At 50.9% G+C, this 23892-nt stretch overlaps 1 protein-coding gene across 1 annotated transcript in view; it reads left to right on the top strand.

The window, feature by feature from the left end:
* Positions 1–23171, top strand: part of LOC134391612 (DNA dC->dU-editing enzyme APOBEC-3B-like) — a 31601-nt gene extending 8430 nt beyond the window's left edge. Inside the window, exons 4-13 of the mRNA XM_063115622.1 lie at positions 10550–10596; positions 10703–10816; positions 11143–11252; positions 12539–12695; positions 14429–14708; positions 14929–15043; positions 21140–21296; positions 22087–22366; positions 22704–22816; positions 23157–23171. Coding sequence (XP_062971692.1) covers positions 10550–10596; positions 10703–10816; positions 11143–11252; positions 12539–12695; positions 14429–14708; positions 14929–15043; positions 21140–21296; positions 22087–22366; positions 22704–22816; positions 23157–23171 — 1388 coding nt within the window. The remainder of the gene's footprint in view (positions 1–10549; positions 10597–10702; positions 10817–11142; positions 11253–12538; positions 12696–14428; positions 14709–14928; positions 15044–21139; positions 21297–22086; positions 22367–22703; positions 22817–23156) is intronic.
* The last annotated feature ends 721 nt before the right edge of the window (positions 23172–23892 follow it).

Raw genomic sequence — 23892 nt, 5'->3', positions numbered from 1 at the left:
TGCGCATTTACCTGGGAAACAAGTATCTCCTCATCCTTTCCCCACTCAGAGAGGTCCATCCACATACCTCTTCCCCAAATTTCCTTCTCATCAATTTTCCAATCATGTTCCTTCTACATTCCTGACCATCTGGCCAAACCACTGGCTACAGCCCATGAATCAGTATACAATCGCACATCTGGGCATTTCTCCTTCCAAGCAAAGTGCACAACCAAGTGCATCACCGAAGTTCTGTCCACAGAGAAGATTTCCCCTCACCACTATCCTTCAGGGATGTCCCAGAAAGGAACTACAGTGCCACAGCTGTCCACTTTCAGGTGGTACCTGCATATGGTGCAGAACCATCTGTAAACCAGGCCCAAGTCTTCTCTTCCTCTGTCAGCTGATCATAGGGAACCCCCCCATGTGGCCATAGGTGCAGGCTGGGGAAGAGAAGGCAGTGTAGCAGGAGTAGGAACCACAGGCATTTGGGCCGCTTCTTCATGTAACTTACTTGTGCCTTCAGGACCTGCTCAGGCCGATCACATATATTCCGTTTCCATTTGATGATCGAGTGCTGCTGTGCACACCCAACATCATGGCTTGCAGGGTCAGGTTATGCCCAGTTCATGATGGGCAGCTCAGGTCACATGGTAACTTGGCGGTCCACAGTCAAGCATTCAGTTTCTGCTAAGGCCCAGTAGCAGGCCAAGAGCTGTTTCTCAAAAGGAGAGTAGTTATCTGCAGATGATGGATTTTGGTGCTAGGAGTGGTTCCAGAGAAACAGAATCTTGAAGATGAATTTCGTCAATTGGTTTCAGGGATTTAGGCCTAAAAATGCTAACAGCTCAACTTCTAATAATACAGAGAGCACTGATAGTCCATGTGTGAACTGTTTAAAGAGATATGCAGAATAAATCCATTTGATACTCATGATTCACTACTTGTAAAAGGCAAGGGATTCAGTGACTCTACATGTGATACCTTTGAGTATCTGTGGAAATCCAAGGAATATAATGACAAGGCTGGTTGCTCTTCACATCACTGGACAAAGGTGAGGAGAGAAAAGGAAGAGTCAGGGATGCAAATTCTCGGCTCAAGCGCCACATAGATGACCTAAAAGTTTCTAAGCGTGCTCTGGGCCAGGATCTTCTCTCCAGTTCCCACAGGGCAGAAGTTGCCAAAAATCAGACACAAGCCCTCATCATAAGGTTGGCTGAAGTACAGAGCCAGCTGAATTATCAGCCTTGCAGGGCATCTACTGCTAAAGTGAGGGAATTGTTGGGAAAGAATGGGATCCTGCAAGTCGGGATGGGGATGTGTGGGAAGACGCCGATGAGGCTGGGGAAGGGAACCCCTAAATTCCATTGAGTCTTGTTTTGCCAGGAAAGAACTCCCCACCCCCATCCCCAGAGACAGTGGCTTTTCCACCTCTGCCTGAAGGGATAGACTCTGCATGGCCTAAGGGCACAGTCACGGCTTCCCCTGAGGCAGTGACTGAGCAGGACAATGCTGAGTCTCCTCAGGACCCCACCCCCACCTGCCTTTGATTCTAGACCCATAACTAGACTCCAGGGCCAGCAGGCCCCTAAGGGGAGGTACGAAGCATGACCTGAGAGGAAACGTGTTACACCCCAAAAGAACTACCCCGTTTTCTACTTTATACAAGCAGAAACTGGGAGAATGTGTGTGGGAATGGATATTCACGGTGTGGGATAATGGTGGAAGGAAAATAAAACTGGATCAGGCCGAATTTATCGATATGGGCCCATTACGCAGAGATTCTGCACTCAATGTTGTAGCTCGGGAAGTTAGGAAAGGTGCTAAGAGTTTTGTTGGGTGGTTGTCTGAAATATGGATCAAAAGGTGAGTGAGTTAGAGATGCCTGATCTTGGCTAACTGTAGAGGAAGGGAGTCAAAGGCTTAGGGAGATTGGCATGCTAGAGTGGATCTGTCACTTAAAACCTACTCAGCCACACTGGGAGACTCCAGAAGACGTACCTTTTACCGATACCTTGAGAAATACATGTGTGAGGGGAGCCCCAGCCTCCCTGAAGGGCTTGTGATGGCTCTTCTCTGTAGACCAGACCTTACAGGAGGAACTGCAGTCAGGCAATCTGAACACTTAACTAAATGCGGTGGGACTAATTAGATCCCAGGGTGGCAGGGGCCAAGGGCTGTGGCACTCAACCAACAAAGGCAAGGTGGGCGTAGTTACCATAATGGACAGCAGAGGCAAAGCGACAATCAGAATAGTCTGACTCATGTGGATCTGTGGCATTGGTTAGTTAATCAAGGTGTTCCTATAAGTCAAACAGGCAGGAAACCTACTAAATTCTTACTTGATCTGTATAAGCAGAAAACTTCTAGGTCAAGTGAACAAAAGTCTAACTTGAATCATAACAACAGAGAATTATGAACCCTTAATCAATTCCTAGACTTGAGCCAGTTTACAGACCCAGAACCCCTTGAATGAAGGGGTGGCTGGGTCCCCTTGAGGAAGGACCCTGGTACACTACCAAAATTTTATATTATTAGTCTTTCTCCAATCCTTCCCCAAGGGGAACTATGGCCTTTTACCAGAGTAACTGTGCACTGGGGAAAGGGAAATAACCAGATGTTTTGGAAACTACTGGACACTGGATCTGAACTGACATTGATTCCAGGAGACCCAAAGCATCACAGTGGCCCTCCAGTTTGGATAGGGGCTTATGGAGGTCAGGTTATTAATGGAGACTTAACCCAGGTCTGACCTACTGTGGGTCCAGTGGGTCCTTGAACCCATCCTGTGGTTATTTCCCCAGTTCCAGAATGCATAACTGGAATAGATATACTTAGCAGCTGGCAGAATCCCCACATTGGTTCCCTGACCTTGGAGTGAGGACTATTGTGATGGGAAAGGCCAAATGGAAGCCATTAGAACCGCCTCTACCTGAGAAAATAGTAAATCAAAAACAATACTGCATCCCTGGAGGGACTGCAGAGATTAGTGCTAATATCAAGGACTTGAAAGAGGCAGAGGTGGTGATTCCCACCACATCCCCAGTCAACTCTCCTATTTGGCCTCTGAAGAAGACCCTCACCTGATGTGTTCCTTGGACTTTGGACTTCCCGGCCTCTAAAACCATAAGCAATAAATTTTGTTTTCTTTATAAATCACCCACTTTCAGGTATTTATTTTATAAGCAAGGGAAACAGACTAATACAGAAAATTGGTACCAGGGAAGTGGGGTGTTGCTTATAACAAATAACTGAAAATGTGGAAGCAGCTTTGGAACTGGGTGTTAAGGAGAGGCTGGAAGAATTAGAAGGAGCAGGCTAGAAAAAGCCTAACTGCTGGTGGGAGTTTAGAAGACAAGAAGACCAGGGAAAGTTTTGAACTTCTTAGAGACTGGTTCAATGCTCTGATAGAAATATGGACAGTAAAGGCCATACTGAGATCTCATATGTAAATGCGAAGGGATTTATTGGAACCTGGGGCAAAGATGACCTTTGCTATGAACTGGGAAGGAACTTGGCTGCATTCTGTTCATGCCCAAAAGTTTTATGGAATGTGGAACTTCAAGGTGCTGACCCAGGGTATTTGGTGGAAGAAATTTCTAAGCAGCAAAGCATTCAGGAAGCTACACGGCTACTTGCAACAGCCTACGCTGAGTTATGGCAGCAAAGTCACAATGTAAAGCCAGAATTTATAATTCAAAAGAAACCAGAGGGCAAAAAAATTGGAAAAATTTCAGCCTGGCCATGAGAGTAAGGGTACAGCCCAGCAACTGTTTGCTAAGGAGATTATACAGAAAGTGATTATGAAGAGAGAGGGAAAAAGACCTCAAAGGCATTTCAGAGACCTTTGAGGCTGCCTCTTCTATCACAGGCCCAGAGGCCTAGAGAGACAAAATTATCTTGGGGAACAGGCATGAGGTGCCCTCCATGGACTTGCTGCCAGGGCCACCTGGGGAAGCTGCTTCCAGCACCAGCACCCTGGCTGCTCCAGCCATGGCTAAATTGGCCCCACATGTGGCTGGACCTGCTGATTCAGAAGATACAAGCCAGAAGCCTTGGTGGCATTCACGTGGTGTTAAGTCTGCAAGACTGCCAAATGCCAGAGCTATGGAGGCTTTGGAGCCTCCACCCTGATTTCTTTTGTTTTCTAAAGAAAATGCAATTTTATTAATATTAATTTCTACATGCTAGGATGCTGTTGTGGAGGAGTTGGGAGGGAGGGGGAGAGGGGAAAGGGGAAGGAAATGGGATGGAAGAAGGAGGGAGGAAGAGGGGCAGGATTGAGGCCTGTGTCACCCCCCTCATTCTCCCAGGGGAGACTGGGGGGCTTCCAGTGGTGGCTTGGTCATTGCTGGGTTGGGTGCAGATGTCAGGGGGTGTGGCAAAAGCCCTTGCCCCCCACCATCCCAGTCAGGGACCCAGGGCCCTTTTTGCTGTAGTTTGGTGGTCGTCACTGGGCTGATGCATGTGTCATGTCAGGGGGGCATGACCGAGGCCTGAGGCCCCTCACTGCCCCATCTCCAAAGAACCCAGGGTGCTTCTTGCGGTAGCTTGGTGGTTGCTGCTGGGCTGGCTGCATCCACCCTGATTTCAAAGGATGCATAGAAAAGTTTGGGGACCCAGGAAGAGATCTGTCACAGGGCATAGAGTCTTCACTAGAGCAATGCTGAGAGGAAATGTGGGGTTGGAGTTAACAGCAGAGGAACCCCATCAGCGCCATACCTAGTAGAGCTGTGAAAGTGGGACTGCCATGGAGATCCCAGAATTATGGAGCTACCAGCATTCAACACCAGCCTGCGAGAGTTAAACCATGGCTGGGGACCAGAAAAGCCATAGGAGTGGAGCTACCCAAGGACTTGGGGATTCAACCTGTGCACCAGTATGCAGAGGACATCAAACATGGAGATCAAGACATGTGACTTGACAGCTTTGAGATTTAATGCCTGCCCTGCTGGGTTTCGGACTTGTCTGAGACCTGTTACACCTTTCTTTTGGCATATTTCTCCCTTTTGGAACAGGCATATATACCCTATGTTTGTCCCACCAGTGTGTCTTGGAAGTAGATAACTTGTTTTGATTTCACAGATGGGACCTTGAGACTTTGGACTTTTGAGCTGAAAAGTCTTGACAGGGTGTCAAGACTTTGGTGATGAAATGAATGTATTTGTATGTGAAAAGGACATGAGTTATGGGGGGCCAGGGATGGAATATTATAGATTGAATTGTGCCACCTCAAAGTTTAATGTGTTGGATGGAGGCTTGGTCCCCACTGTGACAGTGTTAAGAGGGTGGGAAATCCTATTATGGTAATTGAAAGGTGGGACCTTGAAGAGATGGTTAGATTGTGAGGACTGTGCCCACATGAACGGATTGAATAATGGAAGTGGTTCTAGTGGTTTTAGAAAGAGTGAATGAAGAGGTTAGTCTCTCTCTCCTCTGCCACACATGACACCTTGCATTGCTGAGTAGTCACCACCAGGACAAGGCCATCACCAGATGTGTTCCCCAGACTTTGGACTTCCCAGCCTCCAAGACTGTGAGCAATAAATACTGTTTCTTTACAAATTATGCAGCTCCAGTTATTTTCTTATAAGCAACAGAAACGGACTCATACAATCTTTTAATTCCATTTTTTCACAAACTTCTTGAAGTCTCCTCGTATAAGCACATGCACTTGTACATATTTGTGTGTGTGTGTGTGCACATATGTTATATATACACACAAATTAAATAAGTTTGGGCATTACAAATCAGCAGGACAGGAGGACATGGTTAGTAATTCATTAAATTGTTCTTATATTAGCCCTCCAGCTACAAAATTATGAATTAGATATCTATGTCATACCATGTACATAAATGGAAAAATTGATACCTTTGAAAACAGTAAGAATTAAAATATCTATACATGAAAAGATATCATAAACTGAAAGTCTAGCCACAGATCGTAAGAAAGTATTTGCCATGTAAATAACTGACAAAGGATCAATACCCAGAATATCTAAAAATTCTTATAAAGCAATAAGGAAAGACAAATTACCTAATTCAAAAATGTACAAAGGATTTGGCCAACAGTTCTGCAAAAGAGGAATGTGAAAAGGACAGGAAAGTGTGAAAAGACACTTGGTCTCATCAGAAATCAGGAAATATAGAATAAAACCTCAGTGGGATAGCTTTTCACATCTCATCAGGTTGAGAAAGTCAGTCTGACAATACCAGTCAGTGAGGATGTAGCAAATGCGGGCACTCTCACTTCTCCTAGGAGTGTTCATTGGCACAAGTGCTTTGGAAAACAGCTCATCAATGCCACGAATAGGGACGATGTCCATACCCCATGTCCCAGCAAGTCCCATTCTAGAGCCTTTCCTAGAGAGACTCACTCACATATACACAGTAGGTGATTCCTGCAGGGCTGTCAGTAAGGATAGAAAGTGAAAATAATTGAATTGATCTCCAGAAAAAAATAATAATAATCTTCTGGTGCTACAGCGGATGACTACAGCCAAAATTTAAGTCAGAGTAATATCTCCATACAGGAACATGGACTAATCTCAATAACGTAATTTCACTTCCTCTAGGGTGATAACTCCATCTCAATAACATAATGTTGAGGGGAAAAGCAAGTAGCCAGAAGTTCAGATATTTATAGACATTTATTAAAGTTAGATATTTAGATATTTATAGATATGTATTAAAGTTAGATATTTATCTTTAAAGTTAGAATTTACAGTTATCTATTAAAGTTATTTATTTTTCATCATTTGCATAAGCACATACAAATGATGAAAACTTCCAAAGGCTCCCACATACTGTTTATAGAGACACACGCGCAAGTCATAGAGCCAGGGAAACATGGAAGAAAAGGAAACACAGGGTATAATTGTCTGTGGAAGGGGCAAGAAGACACAGGAATGGAGACTCCGTAACTGTATCTGTATATAACAAAAACTGCATATTTTTAGAAAAAGAAACAAAGAGAGATCTGTAGCAAATGTGGGGTAACATAATAGCTATTGAATCTTGGTAGGGAGCATAGGGTGTCTGCTATACTCTGCACTCGTCTCTTGTTTTGCAACATTCCTAATCAAAAACAAATTTAAGAACGAAGAAAGGTGTCTTTCCAAATCCTTGACTTGGGGAATGGCTTGTCAGCCTGGAGGGCGGAGTTGCAGACTTTGAGAAAACCTTGCTGCTCCCATGAAGGCATCCTCAGTCAGAGGACAGGATAAGCAGGTCGGCAACTCCACAGAGGAGCTGGGTCTGGGGTCAGCATCATAAGCCCCGCAGACGTCTGCCCCAGCTAAGGGCTTGGGTCGCCAGGTGCCTGTGGCCACCCATTCATGCCCTGGCACCAGGAGTCTGGCAACGGGCAGACGTGGCCAGAGGGACTTTGGCTCCCTCTAGGGTGATAACTCCATGAACATGCAGGTGAGACTTTAGTAGGAGGAACTGACGGGAACACAGACCATAACCTGGATATGACTGCTGCTCCAGAGGGCAGCTGACTTCAGCAGCTCAGCCCTTCATGATGACATCAAAACAGCAGACACACACCCTAAAACAAGACCACTACAGATTTACTGAAGGATTTTTGGAGAAAAGAAAGAGGGGCCAACACTGCTCTCTAAGTTATCCCCCCTCCAGTCTGCACCCCAACTTCCTTCCATTTCAAATGCAAAGCAACTGAGACCTGCCCAGGCTCCTCCACACCCACCACCCACACCATGCCAGAGTCTCAGAAAGTAAGAGGTGGTGGCGGGTCACCCAGAGGTACCCCACCCCCGCACCTTAGAAAAGCCCCAACCTCAGAAGCCTACTGGAAAATGATTAAAACTAGTCTTCTCTCTATAGAACACACACGCACACACACACAGACACATGGACAGACATACAGAAACACACACTTCTAATCTTTCATATACATAATATATATGTATTTGTTTAAAGAAAAGATTTAGTATTATAATCCAGTGGGATGTGAATACGATTCGTGAAACTGTTGGTACAATCCATATATTTGTGTGTGGGGTGTGGTTATGTTTGCAATTTAATTAACGATTTGTTTACTTCAGTGGTTTGAAGTTTATTCATGTGCTCTATTTCCTTTTTAATTTTATTGAGGTGAAACTCACATAACATAAAAAGCAGTCTGGGGGCGGGACTGGGGGCACAACCACCGTGCCCATGCTGTGGGTTTCCTCCCCGTTTTCTTGCTCCACCGGCTGGCTCTTCAGTGGGGCCCTTCCCCGGGCCGCCCTGCATTCCTCAGTCCCAGGGCTGACCCGAGACTTTAACCTAGCTTTGACCTGGAGCCTGGGTGAGGCACAGATGGTTCAGCAGGCAGGAATGGGGAATCCACCAGCTGTGGATCAAAACAGACACACCCGTCTCTGCCGACTGCTCTCCCTGAAACCAGGAAACCTCCAGATCCCTGCTCCTCACATGAGGCCTTCTAACACCCTCCCTGTCAGTTCCAGTTTCTCTTTGCTCCTGAAACCGGCCTAGGGACTCAGGGAGCTGCTCTCACTCTGGGCAGAGAAGGGCACCCAGGCGTGCGTGGAAGACGGTCACCTGGAGAGCAGACCCACCCTGGCTCTTCACGGACCCCCTGAGAGCTGAGGGTATGGGATTCTCTCCCACAGGCCTGGGCAGAGAGCAGGGAGGCAGACAGAGCCAGGTGTCTGTCACTTAATAGGTGCTGCTGTTTCTCCAGGCTGTTCCTGCTCCTCCAAGAAGGACATCCTATGCATGCCATTGCTCCCTCTGTGGCATCCAAAGGTTGGGTGTCTCATGAGACATATAAATGTCATTTTAGAGAGGACCCTGGAGGGGTGGGGGAGGCTTTCCCCAATTTTCTCTGACACGGGAAAGCTGCTTCCACCCAACATCTCCAAAATCTCTTAATTCCCAGCCCTGGGGGACAGCCCACAACTGCTTGTTGCAGGGTTGTCCTGGCCAAGGTTGACCGTCTCTGAATCCTTCATCATAAGCCTTTCTGGGGTGCATCTGTCTTACTCTCACCCGTCTGAAGCTTTGTTTAGGATGTCAGGTACATAACACCTCTTTGACCGTGTTCTTGATTCCAGAACTGCTGAAAAAGTCTCACTCAGCATTCTATGACACTGAAATAAATACTCTCGGCAAATAAGAAGCACAAAAACTGACTCAAGAGATGGAGCATAACCCTGACACTAAAAATGGATCATTCATACACTGCTGGTGAGAATATAAAATGTTATAGCCATTCCAGAAAATACTTTCGTGGTTTCTTATAAAACTAAATGTGAACTTAACATACAGTCCAGCAATTGCACTTTTGGGCATTTATCCCAGAGAAATAAAAACTTAAGTTCACATAAAAACTAGTGTTCATAGCACCGTTATTCATAATAGCAAACACTGCAAGCCACCCAGGTGTCGTTCAACGGGTGAATGGTTAAGCAGCTGCAGCTGAATTCTACTCTGCAATAAAAAGGAACAAGCTATTGACACAGGCAACAGTCTGGAGGGACCTCAAGGGAATTCTGCTGACTGAAATAAGCCATTCATAAAAGGCTAAATGCTAAAGAGTCCATATATATATAACATTACTGAGATAAAATTAAACAGATGAAAAATTTTTTCTCAAATGAATAAATAATATAATTTAACCCGGGTCCACTTGTACAGAAGTAGAACCAACTTCCTTCCAGGTGGCGGCGCTGTTACACATCCTGACACCCAGGTCACCCTCACTGGGGGGCTCTGCCTTCAGGCCCCACAAGAAGAGTTTGGGGCCTCCATGGCGAGCACAGCAGCTCCAAGTGGAAGAAAATCTTGTAGAAGGTCAAAATACGAGGGAACTTCAAAAAGTTCACGGAAGGATTCGTACTATCTCTTAATTCTATTTTCCAAACACTTTGAAGTATCCTCATATTTAGGAAGATTATGTGAAGGACACAATATATATTCATTCCTCCAAAATATTCTGGGTTTTATCCTACGATGGACTTAAAGATCAGAAAGCTGTGTGTGTGTGTGTGTGTGTGTGTGTGTGTGTGTGTGTGTGTGTCTGTGTGTCTGTGTGTATGCATATGTGTTTGTGTGTGGCGATGTGTGTCTGTGCGTGCGCATGTCTGTGCATGTGTCTATGTGTGTCTGTGCAAGTGTATGCATGTGTCTGTCTGTGTGTATGCATGTGTGTCTGCATGTGTGCATGTGTATCTGTGCATGTGTCTGTGCACGTGTATGCATACGTGTCTGTGCATGTGTATGCATATGTGTTTGTGTGCATGTGTGTGCGCGAGTCTGTGCATGTGTCTGTGTGTCTGTGCAAGTGTATGCATATGTCTGTGCGTGTGCATCTGTGTGTCTATGTGTGCGCGTATCCATGTGCACAGGTGTCTGCGTGCGAGTGCATGTCCTCCATGATCCCTCGGTCCACCCAGCAGCCCTCCAGCGTCTGTGCAGGCAGCAAGTCCGTTTGTCTCCAGCCGTCGGACGCCCTCCTCTGACTTGCAGTGGGAAACGGCAGACGCTGCTGGCATCGCGCAGCAGCCAACTTAGGCTCTAACGCCAGCTCCACCATCTGCAGCTGTCTGTCCTGATCAGCCACCTAGCCACCTCCGAGCTTGGGTCCACGTGAGTCCCCCTGGGCAGCCGGGAGGGTAGATGAGGGGACACAGGTCAAGGACTGGGCACAGAATAAGGAACTCGAAGCACATCCATCCCTTCACTTCTGTGCCAGAGTAAATACAAGCGCCTGACCCAGATCCACACTTCCCATGACCCCCGAGTCTCCAACCTCCGTTCATCCAAAGGGCAGCAGCTGCACGTCACTCTGGGCACAGACCTGGGCTGGGTAGGGGTGGTGGGGACAGGGCTCCAGCTTGCCCTGTCAAGAGTAGAGGGGGCGTCTGCCCCGCTCTCTCAGCCCAAGCCTGGACTCTTCCGCTCCCCGGCGGCAATTACTTTCTCTTTCCCTTTGCAATTCCCTTGGGTCCTGCTGCAGGAAGGGCCTGTCTCCATCAGAGGTCCCGCTCCTCCAAGCCTGAGGGCCCCAGAGAAGGAGGGAAGGAGGGGCTGAGCCTCAGGACCCTCCCACCCCAGTGCCTAAGCAGGAAGAGGGTGGGGCCTGCACAAAAGTGGCCCTAGGACGTCACTCACCAATAAGGGGCTTTCCTGAAGCAAGGGCCCTATGAACGGGAAATGGAACCCTGGCGCCAAGGACAAAGATTCCCAGGAGCCCGGTCGAGACAGGCCTACCGAGGAGGCTGCAGCTGGTGTCCACAGATCAGGTACCGCTGCTCACTGGCCCTGCTGGGCTCCTCTCGGCTGCCCCTCCTTTCCTGGTGGCCCCTGATGTGCCTCTGCTCGGGGTCACTGCTTCACCAGGCCCAGCCATATTTCTGTCCCTCTCTGGGCACCTCTGCAGCACACACGCCCATCGCAGGTCTTTGCCCCGTTCTGGGGGTGGCCCTGCTGCTTCTCAATTGGCCACTGTGCCCACCTGCCCCACCCTGGTCTCCCTCCCTTGCTGAGCCCCTCACAGTGAAAGTCATCGGCCTGGCTGTCTGCTGCCTTCCCTGTGCAGGGCTCCTGGCTTTATGTGTCATCAGGACATGCCTGTACTCCGTTGACAGTTAGAATTGAATGGATGGATGACTGAAGCCACTGGAAATTTTGTCCAAAGCACTTCCATGGATTTTCTGGAATATTTACACTGCTTCACACGCAAAGTCTTAGGAGGGGGTGGGGGAGAAGGGACTAGCTCTCAGAGGCAAGAAGATGAAGCATTTCTCCACAGACGGCTCCACTGTGAGCAGAAGAGTCAATGCAGAATGTCCCCAACATAGCCACGACCTCAGTGTCCACACGTCCCCTGTGGAACTATACAACTAACACGGAATTGGAGAAATGCTCATACTTTAAGATTAGGTAGATTAGGATTAAGTACGTGCATCCATAAGTGCACACACACTCCTGCAGGTGACATGAGGTGCCGGCCTGGCCAGCACAGGGGACCAGCTCCATCACTCACCAGCTCTGTGGTCTGGGCAGGTTACCCCACCTCTGGGGGTTGCCTCCTGCAGGATTGGGGCAGGATCAGCTGAGCTCAGACACATGCGCACTCAGAACAGTAGCCTGTGCCCACCCGTGAATTCGGCTGTTGCTCTGATTAAAACAAAAACAAAACAAAAAACATGCATAGGTGAAAAGTCAGGAATGAATTGAACCGAAATGTTAAGAGCTATTTTGCGGAGAGGAGGGTTGTTTTCCTCTTTTGCGTTTTTCTAAAGTGTGCGCAGGCATACTGGAGGGTGGGGGGTGTCCCACTGAAAGGACCAGAGCTGGGGCCCGAGGTGGGAGAGGTGGGCCCCTCCCTGCTGCCCCGGGCTCGTCCTCTCCTCTTCCCTGTTCCCCATGTCCCCGCCTGGAAAGGCAGCAGGACATTCTCAGGGCTGTGGAGGGTTGGGGGACGCGCAGCGCCCAGCAGGGTGCAGGGAGATGGGCTCAGAGGACAGCAGCCTGGAGGAACCGGGGAGCGCTGTCTGCATTTTCTCTTTTCTCTCTGGTGCCCCAGGAACCCAATGGAGGGGTTATACCGAGGAACATTCTATTTCCACTTCCGAAACCTTCGCTATGCCTCTGGCCGGAACACCGCCTTCCTATGCTACCGAGTGGAAGCAGTGGAGCACCGCTCGCCTGTCCTCATTGACAGGGGAGTCTTTAAAAACCAGGTACCAGCCTGACCAGTCACATCGCAGCCAGGCGCTAAGCCAGTTGAGATTGCAGAAAAAATTACGTTAAGCAAAATGCCAGATGTGGGCTCCCCACTGTGCGTTTTCTTCCCGGAACATTCCTTCAGTCCTTGGCCCTGATGTTCCCGCTTGACTGTTGCAGAATTTGACAGATGATGGTGCCCAACTTGTCACAAAAGGTCCTGTTTAAAGGCCACGGCCCTGAGTCTCCGAGTGGTTGTATCCCAAAATCTTGTAACTGCGCTCTGCATCTAGCAGTCTTCAAGGGAAGAGCCTCTGGGAAAGTTGGGGCGTCTTGTGCACCCCACACCTTATCTGGCCCTAGGACCCGCAGGCTGGTCCTACCGGCCCCAGCCACAACCCTGGTTCTTCCTGGTCTAGGACACATTATCACACAGTGGTGACCACAGCCTGCTCAGAGGCCGTGGACAGGACTCCCTTGGGTGACCACTACAGCAGCTGTGGCCGGCCTCTGCAGCCACTAGAGCAGGCACCAGCCCCTGCAGCCCACGCCCACCCCTCGCCACCCCTGCAGACGTCCACCCACACCTGCCGTCCTCCTCCGCCCAGGCTGGAGACTTTTCTGAATGTGTTGGGGGAGCCATTGCTGGGTGGGCAGGCGTGCTCCGTAGCAGGGCCACCCAATAAAATGTAATAGCAGTCGGACAAGTAATTTAAATTTTTCTAGACCCAGAGCTTACAAAGCTGACAGAAATTGGCAAAATTAATTTTAATAATTCATTGAGTGCAGTATACCTAACGTTATTCCAACATATAAGTAACATAACATTCTTCACGAGAGAGTGTACGTTCTTTTCATTTGCATTGTGAGTCTTTGAAATGAGCTGTGTATTTTACACAGGCTGCAGGTCTCACTTCAGACGAGTCACATTTCAAGTGCTCAGTATCCACCTGTGACCAATGGCCCTCATGGGACAGTGCAGCTCTGTAGCCCTCCCCAGCAGACAGGAGGCCGGGAACCAGCCTGAGTCCTGAGGGCCTGGCCAGAGCAGGACTCGGAATGCTTGCTGAACGGGTGCCTGGGACAGTGGACATTAGAATAAATGTCCTGGAATGAGGGGGATGAGCACGACTTAAAAAAGAAGAGTAGGGAGCTTCTTAGTCCGTTCTGTGCAGAATTCCTGACACTGGGTACCTCCCAGTCATCGGAAATGTATTGCCTCACAGTTCTGGAGGCTGCAAAGTCCAATATCAAGGTGCCGGCTCTGGCGAGGGCCCTCTTGCTGCATCATGACAGGGCTGAAGGCCAGGGGGCAAGAGGGGGCAGGAGGGGGCTGAACTTGCTCTTGTAGAACAGCACCAACCCCACCCAGGGGGAGGAGCTCTCATGGCCTAATCACCTCTTAAAGTTTCCACCTCTTAATACCATTCCAATGGCACTTTAATTTGATCATGAGTTTGGAGGGGACAAACATCCAAACCATGGCAGGAGGAAAGGAGAAAGGGATCATCAGTGAATAACATGCCTGGGGCTCCTGCCCCACCGCCTGCTTCCCTCTCCCTGCACCTGCCCTGCTGCCTGCTCCCCCCTCCCTGCACCTGCCCCATCACCTGCTCCCCCTCCCTGCACCTGCCCCATCACCTGCTCCCCCTCCCTGCACCTGCCCCACCACCTGCTCCCCTCTCCCTGCACCTGCCCTGCTGCCTGCTCCCCACCCAAGAGCTTCCCTTTCCTTCTCCACTTCTCCCAGGTCTATCCCTGTCCTCCCCTCCATGCAGAATTGTGCTTCCTCTCTTGGTTCTTCAACAACGTGCTGTCCCGTGACAAGCACTACTTGGTCACCTGGTACATATCCTGGAGCCCATGCTGCGAGTGTGCAGAACAGGTGGCCGACTTCCTGGCCAGGCACAGAAACGTGAGGCTGACCATCTTCGCCGCCCGCCTCTACTACTTTTGGAAATCAGAATACAGGCAGGGGCTTCGCAGGCTGTGCTGGGAAGGGGCCCAGGTGGACGTCATGTCCTTCCAAGGTGAGAAGTGGGGGCGGCCTGCTGGGCTTCGGGAGGGGCCAGGGTGAGGGAGGGCAGGTGTGCGATGCCTGCAGGGTGAGGGCCCCAGGGCAGTCTCACAGGACGGAGCCAGCCCTGATCCCAACTGGCCGCCAGGAGACAGGTCCCAGGGAGGGCGAGCCCGGAGGTCAGGGAGCAGGGCCCGCTCAGCCCTGGCTGCTTCCTGCCTCTTCTATTTCAGAATTTCAAAGCTGCTGGGAAGAGTTTGTGTACAACCAGGGAATGCCCTTCAAGCCTTGGAAGAAACTGACGACAAATTTTCACTTCCTGAACTCCATGCTGGGGGACATTCTCAGGTGAGGGGCTTCCTGGGGCTCCTCACCTCCCCCTGTCACCTCCACTCGACCCCTCAGGCCGTCCCTCTGCTCTGACCAGCTCCCCTCCCTGCCTGGCCTCCTGCCTGCCCGGCCCTGGGCTGCTCCCCCTCACCGTCTCCTCCCTGCTTCCCTGGGCCCCTCCTGGAAAAGATCCCTTTCTCCCCGCGGAGCCACCTCCATGCAGCCCAACGTCTCCTCTCTCCAGTCTCAGAGCCCCCCTACCCTGGCTCCTGCCATCACGACATAGCAACCGAATCTGTGTTACACTGAACATAAACAGGCACGAAAACACATAAGCATGAAAATCAGAAGCTTTGAGAAATATCCTGCGAGGCAGCCTTGACTTATCAGTGAAGGCACCTCCTCTGTGAAAGTGACCCGTAGCTGCCAGGGCTGCCTTAATAAGCGCCCCAGACCAGGCGCCAGTCACCAGGGAGTGACTTCTCCCTGTTCTGGAGGCTGGATGTCCACGATCAGGGGCTCAGCAGGGTCGCTTCTCCTGAGGCCCCTCTTCCTGGCTTGCAGAAGGCCGCCCTCTCTCTGTGTCCTCACATGGTCTCTCCTCTGTATGCACACGTCCCCCGTGTCTCTCTGTGTCCTGATTGCCTCTTGTCGTAAGACACCAGTCAGGTCGGGTCAGGACACACCATCGGCCTCACTTTAACTTGTCAGCCTTTAAAGTGCGTGTCTCCAAGTGCTCTCTTCCCCTCAGGTACTGGGGTTAGGGCTTCCACACATGCATTGGGGGGACCCAATTCAGCCTGTGACAGTGACCGAGGGCCTCTGTGGCCGAGCGTGGGTGGGGAGGGCAGCAGTCCTTGTTCTGTGGGTCGACCTCCTGGGTGACCCCTCACGTGACGCTGCCACCCCTTCCATCCACCCCTGCTGTCCCTGGAGTCCCACCTTGTCACTCTCCTTCACCCCCAGCCCTCCCTCCTGCTGACCCTGCATCCTGCTCCCAGCCCTCCCAGAGAAGCAGCTGGCATGGGCTGCAGCCTGGGGAGGGTGCTGCAGGGGGAGCCGAAAGAACACATCCAGTGGTCACGTTCACACTTAAGTAAGATTTTAGGAAATAACGTGAGGCCGGAGACTGTCTGAGCTTTTCCAAAAAGCAGAATAGAACATAAGACAGACCCCCAAGGCCCAAATGGGACAGAGAAAAGGCAGTGCGGGCCTCGAGGTGAAGCAGCAGCGAACCCCTCGGTCCTGGACCTCAGAAGCGAACCCCAAGGTGAAGGGAGTTGTGCACAAGCTCAGGGGAGGGTCCAGGCAGGGTGGCCCGGGATGCCAGCCACTGCTATTCCACGACTCAGGACAAGAGGAAGCAGGAGTTCAGCCTGACGGTGCAAGTCCGGGCAGGCAAAGATGGAAGGTGGAAGAGAAGAAGGAAGCACTGAGCGTGCGGCACACTCAGAATCACTGTGGACATTCTCGGGCCTCACCCCCGCCTGCCGCTCTTGCCTCAGCCAGGGCCTCTGGGTGGAATGAATGGGAGGCGGCAGACACTCTCCCTCCGTGGCCCCATGATGCTGGGGCCCTGGGAGTGGTTCCCGAGGGCAGGATCTGGGGGGTCCCTCTGGCTGCTTCAGCACGTCTGTCCTGATGCTCTCTCCGTTTGGAATTTCCTGCGAGGAGCAAAGCATGGAGGGCAGAGATCCGGACGGTGCATTCCTTGATTGTCTCAGTCATCAACATGGGCCAAAGTGGACAGGCCGGACTGTGTCCTCCTCCTGGAGAAAAAGAACTGAGCAGACCCAGTCTTAGAGACCCACGGGGCCTCCAGGATGTGTCCTCCAAGCTGGGCACACTCCAGGCACAGCACCCTTCCCAGAAGGCTCACACCTTTTGGGTCTCTGCTCACAGGCACTGGCTAGTTCCCCGCAGCAGGAACGCTTCTGCAGGAAAGGCCAGCAAAGGTTCCACCTTCCTGCTTCTCAGGTTAGGAGACACCTTAGCTCTCTGACTTTGACAAACATCCCAGTGAGCAGATCTGATCTCTCCCTGAAATGGCTCGGCTTATTCTGGAATCTTCCATGGGCTGTGCTCCCAGGACATTAAGACAGATGGAAGTGGAGGAGACGTCATTTCTGTTGGAGTGAGCAGGACTGAAGCCATGTTGGGACCTAAAGCTGCCTGGGCTGCAAAGAGGGGGAGGATTTTTAAAAGGGCAGTTTTTTTCTCTCCACTCTTGCTTCCCATTCCCTTTCTTATCTTGCTCGCGAAGCAGGAAAACAAGGCCAAGAAGCTAATTAGTACTTTGCAAAGCTAACAGTTCTTTCTTTGAGACTTGTAGAATTTTGAGACATGATCAAGGCCAAATGACTGAAGCTGACCTTGGGCACTAGCCAAGTGCACTGGCACAAACCAAAATCTTGCAGGGTCCTGAGATAACAGCGAAGATGAGAACAGAAACCAGAGAGGCTTTGGCAAGACTTTGTACCTGACACATAGAAACGGACCCCTCGTAACTCACATCTGCTCTCCTGCTTTTCACCTCCCACATTTCATTCCCTGAAGCCTTCCTTTAAAAACCCCTCAGTAAATGTAAACCTTTGAGATGGGGTAGCCTGCCACCTCCTTCAGCTGAATACATCTGCTTTTCTAACACCAACCATTTGATTTCTGAGTTTTTTCTTTCCTTTTCAAGGGGGCGGGCAGCCGGACCTGAGTCCAGTAACATTTCCATGGATCCTCTAAACTCCTGCCCAAGCTACTGTTACCCCAGGGGCCATCCTAGGGCCTGGGGGACAGGATGTATGTGAAGTGGGGAGTGGAGAGGGACAAGCTGGGAAAGGTTCATTTGTGGTTCATCTTTGAAATCTGGACTCTGAGATGACTGAGTGCTGCTCTAAGTTCTCCCTTAGGATTCAACTTTCACAACATACTCCGTGTTTTCTTTATCAGATGGTACTTGGTGGACACATGCCAAGGCAAGCAGATAGCTTCCCAGAAGTATGCAAACCTGAAGTCCTCCTGGAATCCCTATCCTGGAAGGCCCTTTGCTGACAGCAAGCCCCACACCCTGTGTCACCTCTCCTCTGCTTTCCAGGGAACAATGAGGAACCTGGAAGGAGCTGGGCATGGGGAAGGGAAACTGGCCATCCAGCTCTGCCATTTGTTTGCTGTGTGACCTTGAGAGAGTATTTTAGCCTCTCTGTGCTTGGGACCTCCTCTGAGATGTCAGGATCATGATCCTCCCCTCTCAGAGCTATTGAGGGACTGGGGAAGAGGTGAGGGCCCAGGATCTGCTCAACACACCTGCCTTCTCCAGGGCTGGAGATGAAATCCTGTGCACTGATGCCCAGCCCTCCCTTTGCATCCTGCCCTGAGTCCTGCCAGAAGGCTGAATGACAAATAAGGGCCAAGTAGGGGCGGTATGGAGAGGGCTCCAACCTGCCCTGTCCAATGGGCAGGGGCACCTGTCTGCTCTCCCAGCCCGGGTCTGTACCCTCTCTCCCTGGTGGCAATTACTTCCTCTTTCCTTTTGCAATTCCCTTGGGTCCTGCTGCATAGAGGGGCCTGCCTCCATCAGAGGCCCTGCTCTGCCAAGCCGGAAGGAGAGAAGATGGGCCAGAGGCAGAGGAAGCCAAACCCTGCAGGCCCTCCCACCCCAGGAAGAAGGTGGGGCCTCCACTCAGATGTCCCTGGGAGGTCTCCCAAAGCAGGAAATGGAGCCTGAGTGCCCATGACAAAAAGGCAGAGCTGAGACAAGCCAGCCAAGGAGGCTGTGTCCAGACTCCACACATCAGGTATGTGGGAGGGGCGGAGAGGAGAGAAGGTGAGTCAGAGCCCAGGGAAGTAAAATCAACCCCGGCCCTCCCACCCCGGTGATGTGATTGGTGAGGTGATCAGGGGTGATCGCCCAACCGTGGCAGGAAGAGCCTATGGCCTCTGCTGCAGCAGGACACTCACAGACAAAAGACTTACCCAAGGCTAACAGCGGCCTTGTCTGAGAGAAGCGGAGCCAAGGCGCCCGTTTCAAGGGGAGAGCTTGGACAAGTCCACAAGGAGTTGCAGCCGGGCTGCAGGGACCAGGTACTCTGCCCGCTGTTCCCACCCAGCCCCCTCTGGGCTCAGGCTCTGCCTCAGCAGAAGCCTCCTGCTTCTCTACATCCTGTGTGTCTAGGTCCCTGGACATGTTCTGTGGGCACAGCCACCCGTGGGTACAGCTGCTGGGTCTCCTGAAAGCTCTCTGTTCAAGCTCAGTTGCAGACTTCAGGTTGAAGGGTGATTGCAACAATGACTGGAGTCATCTCTAAAGACATGTTTATACATTTTACTTAAAAGACTTGTATAATTTTGCAAAGAATGTTCTAATTTTTGCTCTGTGGAGGAAAAACTCTATGCAGGACAAAAGATAACTTGTTTCCCTTAAAGACACTACCAGTGTGAAACAGAAATTAAATTGGTCTTTAAATAATTCTTACAAGTGGTTTCTCTCATATCTACACTTTTAACTATTCAAGGTCAAGATTCAACATTTGTACTATTACGATACTGTGACCGTCTAAAATTTGAAATATTTCAGCCTTGATTGGCTTGGTTTGTCCAGGACTGTGGGATTTCCCAGATGTGGGAACTTCTGGACTAAAACTGGGGAGATCCCAGGCAGATGGGGCAGAGTTGGTCATCCCACATGTGCTATAAATGGGTGTTTTTGTCTTAAGCCTCATGCTGAGGGCGGCTAGTTGCCCTGTTTGGGAGCTGCCACTTCAGGTGGAGTCGCTGGTCATTAATCCAAGGCCACAGTCCAGAGATGGCGTCCACCAGCTCTTCAGCAATCTTCCTCCAAATGCACCTGAAGTTTTACTAATTGGCATAAAGGGATGTCAGAAATAGGTTTCCACCAATGAACTTAGTGGCTTTATTAATTAACATAACATGTTAGAAATGGTTTTTTGTTGGTGGAATTAGTGTGTTTCATGAGATGGCTGGAAAGCTGGGGGAGAAGCTTCTGGCCTTGCAGTCACAGGATATGGAAATCAACTGGGCCCCATGGTCAGTGCCCTGAGGAATAGCAACCTCAGCCTAATTCCTGTGTCCAGATATACATTGTGAGTGTCCGTGGTCACCTGAGCCTCACTCAATGGTCAGCCAGGTCACATTTGCCTTGGGTAATATGTTCACACAAGGTGTTGTCGCAGTGTCCAGAAAGACAGAAAGCTGGGTTCCACTGAGCTTCCCATGCAGCTGTCAAGACTGTCTGGTGTCCACTTAATCATAAATGTCCACAAGCCGTGGGGCTCTGGCCAAAGCATGCCTTCAGTGTCCTTCCCTGTGGAGTGGAGGAAGGCTCCCAGTTCTGTCAACCTACTTCTATCTGTGCAAAAACAACAGCATTTATCAAAAAGAATGCAGTGGTTCTGCATGCCCAACTGTGCCAGGTCACTTTGCAATATCGTATTAAATGAAACAAAGTAAGAAACAAAATTGAACACCCTATATAGAGTGTGATCACAATTAGGGGGAGAAAAATCTATGTACATTCTTCAGCCAAAAGTCCTCTGTTGGTGACAACAGTTTTCCTGTTCACCCACCTCAGTGCTCCTTGTGCAGACAAGATGGTTACACCTAAGCAAAGAGCACAGAGTTAGAGGAAACACCAGTTCCCATCCCCCACTCTCCAAAGAGAAGGTTCCTGGCATTGGACAATGTTGGGGTTGAGAGGCCTCTGGGATCCCCAGGAGGGGCTGTCAAGCTGGAGGTTGGGAGGAAGGGTCTGAGGCTCGGGACAAAAGTGTATGAGCGGCACAAAGCAGAGGCTCTGAGCCCAGGAGGGTGTGTCATTGTCCAAGGGGAGGGTGCACCCACAGTTCCCCGGGAGGGGCTCCCCACCCAACCTGGCAGGACAGTGCCAAGGGCTGGCATCCACCTGGTGGGAGGGTGGCAGGCAGCATGCAAGGTGGGAGATAGAGCTCACCCTCTTCCTGCTGCTCTTGCCAGCCCCTCTTCCTCTCCCTCCCCGGTCTCCTGGCCAACAAGGAAAGAGGAGACCCTCCCTCACCTTCCCCCAGGGGCCCAGTAACTCCAGAGGATTCTCTCTGTTTCTTTGATTTTCTCCTTCCTGCTGCACAGAAACACAATGAGGTGGCTGAAGGAAGATGTATTCAGCAAACAGTTTAACAACCAGCACCGGGTCAAAAAGCCCTACTTCCGGAGGAAGACGTACTTGTGCTACCAGCTGAAGCTGCTCAGTGGCCCCACACTCGACAAAGGCTGCTTTCAAAACGAGGTGCCAGACTTGCTGTACTGGCACAGGGCAGTTACCCCCTCCAACGTGCAGGGAAAACGCATGTAATGCAAGCCTAGCAGTTCCTCAACTGCCACTTAATCCCTCTGTGATTTCCTGAGCTCCCTGCCTGGCAGTGGCTTAGCTGGCTCTGAGCAGCCCAGCTTCCCTGGGACTGTCCACATTCTGTCCCATCCCTGGACCTCCGCAGAAGCCGTTCCCTCCGTAGAACGCTCTCTCTGCCCCTCTTTGAGAAGTTCACGTTCACTCATCCTCCCCATCTCAGCTCAGTCACTGCGGTGCAGAAAAACAAGATGCTATTCCTAGTTCTGAACTCCTAACTCCGCCTATGCAATCTGCACCCCAGACCTGCCTTCTGCCCTGCTGTCTCCCACCCTGCCCCGTCCCTCTGCCTTCCCACCCCGGACTGTGCCTTAGGATCCCCAGGCTGGAACACCTTTCAGACAACTCCTGGGCAAGTTCCAGAGGCGAGGTCCACAGGGCAGCCAGGACTGAGCATGGAGGTGGTGTCCGTTTGCCACTGTCTCCTTCCCTGGGCACTGGGATTCCTGGGGGCTTTGGGAATGTTGTTGAGTTAGTGGACGAGTGAGTGAGTGAAGGGCTACATGAAAGAAGGAAGGCAGGAAAGAGGTTCTTTCCCTGTGCGAGGCGAGGCGAGGCTCACACTAGAAAGTTTACAGGATGGTGCCCCTCACCCCAACCCTGCCCTCAGTCACATGACCTCTGGCCTTTGCCTTCTAACCCTTCCTTCTCTGTCTGGAACCCTCTCTAGAAACGTCGCCATGCAGAAATTCGCTTTATTGACAAGATCCAGTCAATGAGGCTGGACCCAGCCCAGAGCTACGAAATCACCTGCTATCTCACGTGGAGCCCCTGCCCCTCCTGTGCCCGGGAACTGGTTGAGTTCATAAACCACCACCATCACGATCACCCCCGCTGCAGACTGCGGATCTTCACCTCCCGCCTGTACTGCCACTGGCGCAGGAAGCATCAGGAGGGGCTGCAACTTCTGTGTAAATCCAACGTCCCAGTGGATGTCATGAAACTCCCAGGTAGGAAGGAGAGACCGGAGCTCTCAGTAGACAGGGAAGGGTTTGCAGTTCCAAGAGGGCAAAACCTGGGGTAGGGGGGACAGAGGTTGGGGACTGAGCAGGAAGGAAGAATGGTGGCCCAGTGATGCCCGAGATTTGATATGAGGACACTTTAAAGAGTTTGTGAAAAAAAGAGAATTGAAGGATTATACAAATCTTTCCACGAGCTTTTTGAAGTACCGTGTACGTCCTGGAAGGAAGGATTCTGGGGAGAGAGTAGTGCTGGGGTGGCGGGGGGAGCCCCTGGCCCTGCGGCGCCTGTCCCGGGGCCTGACTGGTTCCCCCTCTTCCATCTCAGAGTTTACTGACTGCTGGAGAAACTTTGTGGATGAGGAAAGGCCCTTTGAGGAGTGGGAGAATCTGGAGCAGTACAGCAACAGCATAAGCCAACGGCTCGAGAGGATCCTGAGGGTGAGAAGCTGTCCCTGCAGCAGCCCCGGCCGGTCCCACACCTGCCCCGTGCCTGCCCCGCACCTGCCCGCCCAGCCGTGGACCTGCCGCCCCTCCTCTCCTCCCGCTGTCCCCGTGCTCCCCCACACCTTGCTCTCTTCTCACGACACCCTTTCTCGCTTTCCTCTGCTGCCAGGGGCTCCCAGCTCCTCCCTTCTCTCCCTTTCTGTAGATGCTCTCATCACTCCGTTCCTGTCAAGGCCTCCCGGGCCTCCCGGGCCTCTCCTCTCTCTTCCCGGGCGGGCCTCTCCTCTCTCTTCCCGGGCTCTCATCACCACCTCTCCCTCCCTTCCTCCTGCAGCTTCTCACCAGCTGAGTTTCCGAATTGCCTTTTCTCTCTCAACAGTCCTGGAATGTCAATGTCTTAACGGATGACTTCAGAAATTTGCAACTTGGATCCCCAGAACTCTCCTCATCAGCGAGTGACTCAAGATGACTGTCCCTGGAGCATCTCATTGCCTCATAAACTGCTGGCCCTTATGAACAAGAAGCAGGCTCCAAATACTTGCCCCTCACCCCAAACCTGGCTCTGACCCAAGTCCAGAAGACCCTTCTTTCTCCTTCATTCACTTCTGTCTTCTTTTGTTTTATAAGTGGGCACATAATTTTATAATTGTAAAAATAATTTCAAAGTCTGTAAAACCTGAGCACTATGGCTTGAATGTGTCCCCTCCAAAATTCAGATGTTGCCAGTATATTAAGATGTTGCGGTGTTAAGACGCTGCGGTGTTCAGATGCTGCGGTGTTAAGACGCTGCGGTGTTAAGATGCTGCGGTGTTAAGAAGTGGGGCTTTAAGAGGTGACTGGGCCATGAGGACTCCTCCCTTGTGAATGGGATTGAGACTCTCATAAGAGAGGCTTCACACAGCATTTGGCCAGCTTGCTCTTCCACCTGCCACCATATGAGAACACAGCATTTCTCCCCTCTGAGAGAACATGGTGCCATCCTGGAAGCAGAGAGCATCTCTCACCAGACAACCAAACCTGCTGGTGATTTTGGACTTCCCATTTTCCAGAACTGTGAGAAATAAATTTCT

This window comes from Cynocephalus volans, chromosome 12 (assembly GCF_027409185.1).
Source record: "Cynocephalus volans isolate mCynVol1 chromosome 12, mCynVol1.pri, whole genome shotgun sequence".
In the NCBI taxonomy this organism is placed as follows: Eukaryota; Metazoa; Chordata; class Mammalia; order Dermoptera; family Cynocephalidae; genus Cynocephalus; species Cynocephalus volans.
The sequence above is the reverse complement of the archived record's forward strand: the minus strand, read 5'-3'. Positions and strand labels throughout refer to the sequence as shown.